The following is a 9,487-nucleotide window of genomic DNA, read 5'->3' as shown; positions in this document are numbered from 1 at the left end:
GGTAAAGTCATCACATCTCTGGGGCAGGTTGCTAGTGTGTGTGTATTGTTTGTGTACATATACACTCACAGTATATGTAAAATATATATAATATATATAAAAGAAGACAGGACCTGACCCTGGAGGAGTGGGCACCGGGAGGGCACCCTGAGATGGGCAGGCACAGGTGGCATCAGCAGCACACAGTGCTGGGATGATCATAGTAGTACTGGGAGAGAGAGGAGGAGGAGTGCAGCAGGCAGGGAGGAGGAGGAGGTCGGGCCCTGCTGCTGCTGCCGCCGCTGTACATGTGAGGAGGAGTGGGAGTGGTGAGGCTGCTGCTGCCGCTGGGGAGACACGGGCGGTGTCGGTACTATACACGGAGGAGGGAGAAGCAGCAGCTGCCACCGCCAGAAAGGGGGTTCCTATTCTCCGGCTCCCTGCAGTGCCTGGCCCATGTGCCCGCTCAGCTGCCCTAACACCCGGTACCCAGCCCGTGCCCGGGATCCCAGCAGCACCATTTGCAGGAGGGGAGGAGCTAGGCCATGACCGTGGAGCAAAATGTCCTGCAGCAAAACTCCCAGAAGGTAGGAGCAATGCCAGGTGCTTATCTGTGCCGGTCCTGGTGCACGGTGCTGGGCGCATAGTGCCACCCGCTTCTGTCTGCTGCCCTCCCTACCTGCATACCCGCCAGTGCATATATGCTGGAGCCTGGAGGGGGATCACCTGCATGCTACATACCGGTCTGTGCGCACCCATTGCATGCTGGAGGGAACAGTGCGCCCCATTCTGCCTGCCCTCTGTAACCTGCTCATTGCCTGCTGCATATTACATGGGAGGCATAGTAGTGCCCATCCTGGTGCAGGGACACTGCTCCCACTGCTGGGATTGTCACCGCACAGCCTCCATGGTCCTGCACAGACTAGATGCAGACAGGGCCCTGCACCCCTCCTGCCCATAGACTCCCAATGCTATTTTGCATGCACTGCCATGGTTTGCAGGCCTTACATGGAATTTCTCTCAGTGCATGGTGATAACAGACAAGGGGGCATTGCCCTGTAGCTGTGCACTGCAGCCTGCATCACCCAGCCCCTGGAGGAGGGGAGCCCAGCAAGGCAGTGGCCGAGGGAGGTGGCTCCCCAGTCGGCATCTGTGTTTACGCGAGCTCGTGGTTCAGAAGCCTGGCCCTGGAAGTGAGAGAGGGGGTGGGGCAGTGTTGTCACTCCCAGGCTGTGTGTACACTCAGCTTCATATACAGCTGCTTGGGCCAGGAGGGATTGTGGGTCATCATGGCATGCCTGTGGCAAACAATGACATGTTGGCATAGGCTGCAGTATATAATAAGTGTTGGTTAGTTATACAGTCCTGTGCTGGATAATAATGTGTCATTGCAGTGATACAATGTTATACAAACTTGTCTGACAGCTCTGACCTGTAACCTGCCTTATAGAGACATAACCCAGCTACTAACTGATGCAATGTGACAGCGAATTGTTTGATATTGTGGGCAGTAATTCTGCAACTCTTCAGTTTTCCGATATTCCATTAAAAACATATATTTTACCCTTGTTGCCTGTGTTTTGCTGTAATAGCGCCCGCAGGCTTTGGGCGCACTTCATATAACCGTAGATGTGGCATTTTGGCAGAACAAGTACCTTACCTGCGCAGGTGTGCAGTCACGGGCACTCATACTTGTCTTGTGAGCTGCAAACTGTCCGGGTTACAAGTGCGCTGTGGACATTTGCCTCATTAGTAACCAGTCGGTTAATATATTAGCAGTGTAATGTCTATTTCTGTACTTTTATTCCTTCATTGGCAAGATTACATAAAATGTAAGAATGTGAAGATGGCACGCTTGGTTTTAATAGTTTATATGCCATGTGTTGGCACAACCCCTGACACGCAGAATTCATTGTTATTTTTTTGGACACATAATGAACTGGAAATTGGTTTATGTAAAAATATAAGGGGAACGGTTTTGATAACTTGGGGGGTGGGGGGGGGAGATATAAAGTGGCAAGAGAGTGTATTAACCAGCGTCTAATGCTGGGTACACACCAAAACGATTTTGGCACAATCCCATCAATCTGGATCCAATTCAGACTGATTGGATGCAGATTGGATGCAGATTTGGTTAAAATCGTTTTGTTGGATCTGAATTGGATCCTAATCCGATCCTACCTGCTGCAGGTAGGATCTGTAAAAGATCCATTCATCTGAATACAGAGGGGATCGGATCGTATGCAAATCGTACGATCCGATTTGCATCCAATCCAAATCGTTTTGGTGTGTACCCAGCATAATACTGGGTACACACTACATGATGTGTACACAGCACTACATCGGGAGCCGGTAGCAACGTGGTGAGTGGTGGCCATGCTGCAATGTCTGCATGCAGAGTTCTGACGGAGCATGTCGCTAAAATAGTGAGTACGCACTAGGCCAGGGGTGGGCAATGAGCAGCCCTCCAGCTGTTGATGAACTACACATCCCAGCACGCCTTGCCTTAGTTTTCTTATTTGCCCTTGCTGAAACTGCGGCAAGGCATGCTGGGATATGTAGTTCATCAACAGCCGGAGGGCCGCTCATTGCCCACCCCTGCACTAGGCGATCTTTAAATGGAATCGTTAACAATTTCGTCTAGTGTGTATGAAGCATTACTGTCATTTTACAGACTTTTTGAAAGATGACGGTAACGGATTGATTAGTACTTGACAGCTATACCCGCCACTTTGGTATACAAAGAATCCATTGCTGTTATGACATGAATGCATTTTTGTTATCGCCACATCTTACGTATTTATTAGTAACTGAACACTAAAATAGTTATGCTAATCTTAGAAGTTACAAAGTATGCCTGGAATGCCAGCTACCTTTGCAGAGATCTCATCTAATAGGTGTGTCCATCAATAAGTACCAATAGCGTCATTCTGCTGCAGGAAAATGTTAGCTAAACTTTTATTTCTAACTTTGGGTTTTGGTGCTCCAGGCTAGGAGGGGATATCGGGTTGTAGTGAGGACAGACTATGAAAAGAGGCCATTCTGCCGTAACAGCAGTGATCACCTGAGCAGTGTGTTAAGGCTGTGTACACACGGGGGCGATTTTGTCTAATATCGCGGGTAATATGGTCGCTAACTGACCATATTGCACGCAATGGGATTGTGCACCGGCGATATATCGCCGGGTGCGCGCTCCCGTTTTCTCCCCCGTAGTGATTGCTGGTCACAGGAACATGCTCCTGCGACCAGCTGATTTCCACTGACGGGCTCCCCCGGCAGTTTCTTTTTCATCAGCGACCATCTCTGGTCGCTGATGCAAACGGGACACTGAGCGATATATCGCTCATCGCGAGCGATATATCACTCGGCGACATATCCCCCCTTACTAATAGATCAGAGGATACTTCTAGCACAGTCTCATCTGCATTTCAGTGCTGCGATATAGATCATTCTGTGCAAGAAGTGCCATATCTGAAAGTGACAACCCACGCAAGAGAGAGGAAATGCACAGTTTTGGAAAAGTGCAGGGTGTTAGAATGAACACAAAAGTGAAAGCTCGGAGGTCAAGTGCAGCGCCTCTAGACCCGCCTCATTCCCATCGCTGTTCAGTATTCTGTATTTATTCCCTCTTCTGGTACTGAGCTGTGTAGATATAATGAACGACAAAGAAGACAAAGCTTTGAATAATAAGCAAGACCCTTTAAAAACATAGGGTAAACCCATGCCTCAGATTTTCTGTGATTTTGTCCACTTTTTGGGAATAAAAATCGGTGTGTCACTATGGGGGTTATTCTAGTTCATTCTTTCTGACAAAATCCTTCTTAGATGGACAAAACCATGTGCACTGCAGGTGGGGGCAGATGTTACTTGTGCAGAGAGAATTAGATTTGGGTGGGTTTTTCTTCAAAGTGAGATATATATTGCAGTGTAAAAATAAAGCAGTCAGTATTTACCCTGCACAGAAACAAAATAACTCACCCAAATCTAATTCTCTCTGCACATGTTACATCTGCCCCCTGCAGTGCACATGGTTTTGTCCATCTAAGAAGGATTTTGTCAGAAAGAATGAACTAGAATAAACCCCTATATGTCTAACTTGCATCATTTTGTGATGGAGGCAATGAACAAACCATTATCGTTCGACAGCTGTCAAAACAAACTATTTTTGGCTGACGATTTACAGTGCATGTTACACAATGTAATATTTTTTTTTTTAAGCTAGAACATTTAATAAAGGGATCCTTGTCACTGTTTAAAAGAAAGCTAAGGGCATTGCCCAGCCATGGAAGCAGTGTGAGGTGCGCTAGGGATGTCAGGGAAACGCCTGCTATCACTAATGTGCCGCTATGTGGCACCCAGGCATCACCCAGAATTGAATTACCTTTAGATAGGGTGGAACCTCTGATTTAGCAGGGAATTAAAAATATGTTGTACCAAATGGATCTGATTGTGTGGCATGTGAATGTGGCACTTTTAACAATATAAACTGACATTTGCAATACTAAAACCTATTCCTTAGTAGATCACCATTATCCATCCAGTGGGGTCGATTCAATTCACAGCGCTGTGAATATTGCTGAGAGGGAGCGCTTCTGATCAGCGCCTTATGTTATGTTGAGGGTGTTTAGTCCCGGGAACAGGCATTTCCTGACTTGTGTCCTCCGCAATACTGCTACGGCACAAAATAGATTTGTCGGTTTTCTTGCTGCACCCTAGGAGGGGTACAAGCAGAAATCCATTAGTCGGACTTAACAAGTGCATGTAAGGAGTTAGTTGTGTCCTGTAGATTTACCAGCAGAATCATTGGTCCAATATAATCTTTAGCTGCATTGCTGATCAAAAGTACTGTTATCATTTATTAATTGGAAAATTTGCCTCTGAGTCTCCCAGAGGCATTCTGTAAAGTCTAATGTACCTTCGGCAAGGCTGAGATAACAATATTCTTGGTATTTGGGTAACACAAATAAGAGTAGGGTTTTTTCCAGTCATTTCACAAGCAATTGGCTCCTATACCAATACATTACTTTATTGGAACAGTTACGCCTGTCCTATTTACAGGTTTTCATATCAGCAATAACCCAGGTCCCATAACTGAAGTTTTACAAGTAACGTTCTTAAAAACTTAAAGATCATACAAATATTTTTTTCAGGTGTGTGTTTTTTTTTTTTTTTTTATATATAGCACATACATATACCGCAGCACTTTACAGAGAATATTTGAACGTTCACATCAGTCCCTGTCCCAGAGGAGCTTACAATCTATATTCCCTACCACATGTACACTCACACACAGACATCGTAGGGTTAATTTTTGTTGGGAGATAATTAACCTACCAGTATATTTTTGGATTGTGGGAGGAAACCGGAGTACCCGGAGGAAACCCACGGGGAGAATATACAAACGCCACACAGTTAGAGCCATGGTGGGAATCGAACCCATGACCTCAGTGCTGTGAATCAGCAATGCTAACCATTACACCATCCTTGTGTGCTGTCCAACGCTATAAGGACCCTGAAGTGTTCCTCTTAAAAAGGAGCAGTGTGTTTACTTATCTTACCACTTCCTAAAATAACCTCTCACAAGTGCATTCATGCAATTAATAAATTTCAAACTGTAGTCAAGAAGCAAAAAAGTTTGACTTTGTTGTTCCTCTTTCTGCGAATTGTATTCATGTGGTCTGGCTGATGCCCACTGTACTGGCTCATCCAACAGCTATTGTGTGTGCCCTCTGGTGGTTTTGTGTCACATCATTGTGAGTTGTCTCAGTGTATTGCACAGTGTCTGAAATATGTATCAATGCTGCAGTCACGCCGAACAGCCCTTCAGTGCCTGCCAGGTCCTATGCGAATTTGCTAGCAATAGGAGTCTTTTTTTTTTTTCTTGTACGTGTGTATATGTGTGCGACTGAGTGTCTGAATCTGTACACAAAGGCCCTTATTCTGGTTCACTCACAAAGGCAAATTTCCTTCTCAAATGGACAAAACTATTTGCACTGCAGGGGGCAGATGTAACATGTGCAGAGAGAATTAGATTTGGGTGGGGTTTTTACTTCATAGTGAGATCTATATTGCAGTGTAAAATTAAAGCAGCCAGTATTTACCCTGCACAGAAACAAAATAACTCACCAAAATCTAATTCTCTCTGCACAAGTTACATCTGCCCCCCCCCCCCCCCCTGCAGTGCACATGATTTGTCCATTTGAGAAGGAATTTGCCTTTGCGAGTGAACCAGAATAAGGGCCCAAGCTCTACAATGTAGCAGCCACAGGTGTAGTTTTTTGGGCAAAACTTGTTCCTTTGTGCTCTGTACATGGACTCAGTCACATAGAACATATAAGTGTCATGTATCAAATTACCCAGCAGTCTCCTTGTGCGTCCTAGTCATGTCACATTGTTAACTATATTGTTAATATCGGTAGTGCTGCAAAATGAATATGCGTTGTTTAAACAGTGAACGATATCGTTAACGATATTGTTCAGTGATGTCACTGATGATATCATCAGATTTGGCTGCATGGTCAGACGATAGGGGGTATTGTTATCAATCCATAGGCGTGCGAATCGTTAACTTTATAGTTAATGCTTATGCCTGTCACTCAGCACGAGGACAGCAGTTGCCCCGTTTGTGCAGAGTTTTTGGCCTTTAAGATCACATGTTCCCCAGTGACCCCCATGCTGGCAATGTGGCTGTAGTATGCCCGAGGTCCCCGGACGATCGTTGCAGGCGCTATCCAGTTCTAATTAGGAAAAACACTGTGGTAAAGTGAGTCCTGTGTCTGACACCAGTAATCCAAGAAAGGTTATAACCAACAACAGATTTATTAGCAGTTTGGCAGCGGGCACAGCAGACGTGGATGTGAAACCTTGTCATGTAAAGTGTAGAGGAACAGGTGGCAGTCATGAGATCGCAGGGCACTGGGGTCAGACCATGCACATAGGATTCGGCTGGATTCCCTCAGCCAGGAGATATGAAATTGAATCTATATCATGAGCATAAAAAAAAAAAAAAAAACTCCTGCAGTGGTCACATGTCAGAGGACGCAGCAGAAGGGCACTGCCCAGCGGTCAGCCACTGCTCTCCTCTCTATCCTACTACCAATTATAAAAGTGCATCCCGTTAGATATATAGAACAAACCCTTGAACAGTAAACCTGTGTTATGTCTTTTCTGTACAGCAATGGGCTAGGCCTGTTTAATTTAGTAGCTTCCTTCATGCCTGCTGTCAGGAGCTATTCTAGAGTTTAGGTGCAAACTGTTGGCATCCCGTCAGCAGTCTCTCTGCAGGCTGCAAGCCAGGGTTCTGTCATGTTCCGAGATGTCTGTTTTGCCTTTTTATACTAGTTTTAATAATGTACCTAGGCAGATATATAAAATATATCGCACCACGCTGTTATCAGGCAACTGCTGGGTTACTGTTTAGCTTAAAGGCTATAGTGATGGTTACAGAGTTATATCTCACTAGTTCACATCCGCGGTAACTCTGTGTAAGAACGTCATGGCGTTTTCTCTTAAGGCCCATACACACTGTTCGACTTTGAGCTGCGCTATGCAAAGCCGTTCACAGACACCAAACCCCCCCCCCCCCCCCCATGCTGTCGGCACCTGGCAGGGGGAAAGCGGCTCAGTGCACCTGTGTGTGACTGAGCGACCCCCCCCCCCCCAGCGATGAAAATGATCATCGCAGTCCATACATGCTGGGCAAAATCGCCCAGTGTGTATGGACCTTAAGGGGCCTACAGATGGGGAGGTTTTGTTGCGCAATGCTGGATTGCGCTGCACAGCAATGTGTCAGCGCTGAGTGATCTGTCAGGGCCAGTGTTCTTCGGTGAGAACACACTGGTCCAGGTGGCTAATTGCCATACTTGTGCGTAAGTGATTCAATCCATAACACCTGATCTGTTAAGGAGCCTACACACGGGGAGATTTGCTGAGAGTTCTGAGCGATGTGTGCTGACTGGTCTGTAAGGGCCAGTGTTCCCCGGTGAGAACTCTGGTCCTACCTGGCGATTTAACTAGATTTATCCAGCATGCCGGATAGTAATTGCCGGGCAATAGCGATGCACATTGCTATCTCTATGGCCCCTACACACTGAGCGATACAGGGGCATTTTCTAAGCGATCTTAGAAACCTAAGCATAGCTCTGTTTTCCTATTCCTTGTCCCAATACGGCATGCAGCCGACTTCATGTCACCTGTGCATTGTGGGAAGGATTTCCTGACCGTGGGTCGGATGCATTAAACAACATTTTGCGATCAAACCTTCAAAAAATGCAGATTTGGAATGAGATACGTTCTGCTGGGTGTCTAAATGAATGGGTGCCTATTTGGAGAAATTCAGTTGTTGCTTCAATAAGATCCCATTAATTTATTTATTTTATTTATTAACAGTTTCTTATATAGCGCAGCATATTCCGTTGCGCTTTACAATTGCAGCAGACGTATTTTTTTTTCTTGCAGCTTCCACAGGTTCCTGGGAAAAAAGTGTGAAAAATCTGTAATATAGGCTGCATAAACCAGGGCTGTAGACTCAAAAATTTAGACGGGTTCGGCAGCTCAATAGCTCAGGTGTGTCACGTGGTATTGGACGCGTGATCGGAGCAACAATTGAATTGCTCTGATAGACGCCCAGCAGGGGGCACCCGGAACATTCAAATCACCCGTTATAAGTTCCATGGTTCTTGATATCGGCTACAGATTGCAGAATGGCGCCCTCCAGCGTCTTAAGGTAGAAAGTGCGTTTAAATGCCTTCTCTTACATCAGTAACCCTTTTAAATAAATGGCTCCTCTCGGGACATACTGAGCACTGCAGTGATCTATCCGTTACTTATCCCTGTCTTAAAACACAGGTAAACATACTAAACTATGCGTCTTATGCTAGCTATGCATGTACTTGGCATGTGACCTTTACAAGGGTGGATCCACTTTGTATTACTGCCCTTTGTCTGCAGTGTGTAACATCGGCCGGCTTGCACTCATTCACAACGGGACCTGCACTTTTCACACTGTTATTGGGGCCCATCTTGTGATCTTCTCCCTGCAGTCCTAGCGGGTACTATCAGTAGGTCCAGCAGGAGGTTGTAATTACAAGTCATGTGTTCTCAGCTGTTTACAAAGGAAGCTTCCCTAGGTGTGTTCCTCCGGATGAGATACTGGTTTGCCCTGCCAAAGAGGCGCAGCTCTTGAATAAACATTACAGTCCCACCCCACTTACTATACGGGTCATAAACACTCCGACTTACATTGTTTTTCTGTAACTTGGCAACATAGCACATTATAAGGAAAGTGATCATTACAGGTTATCAGGCTGCGATGATTCGTTTCTCAAGCAAATTAAAGAATTGGACCTAAATCCAAATGCAGAAATATCCCTAGTAAAGCAGTGCTGAAATACAGACCACGCTGTGCTTTAAGCCTCAAAATAGAAAGTGGTACCCAGGCGGGAAAGAGGAACTGCACGAGTTTTCAAAGAGACGTTTGCTAGAATAAACACTAATTCATATCATCTTA

At 45.7% G+C, this 9,487-nt stretch overlaps 1 protein-coding gene across 3 annotated transcripts in view; it reads left to right on the top strand.

Moving 5' to 3' along the window:
- Nucleotides 1–234: 234 nt before the first annotated feature.
- USP25 (ubiquitin specific peptidase 25) overlaps nucleotides 235–9,487 on the top strand; it is an 86,956-nt gene continuing 77,703 nt past the window's right edge. The window contains exon 1 of one of the 3 annotated variants that reach the window (XM_083171895.1): nucleotides 235–566. In XM_083171895.1, the coding sequence (XP_083028021.1) occupies nucleotides 525–566 (42 nt within the window). In that variant the 5' untranslated portion in view covers nucleotides 235–524. The remainder of the gene's footprint in view (nucleotides 567–9,487) is intronic. The other 2 variants (XM_083171896.1, XM_083171897.1) reach the window with 2 other exon arrangements.

This window comes from Crinia signifera, chromosome 2 (genome assembly GCF_055691185.1).
Source record: "Crinia signifera chromosome 2, ASM5569118v1, whole genome shotgun sequence".
Lineage (NCBI taxonomy): Eukaryota > Metazoa > Chordata > Amphibia > Anura > Myobatrachidae > Crinia > Crinia signifera.
This window is presented reverse-complemented; position numbering and strand designations above follow the sequence as displayed.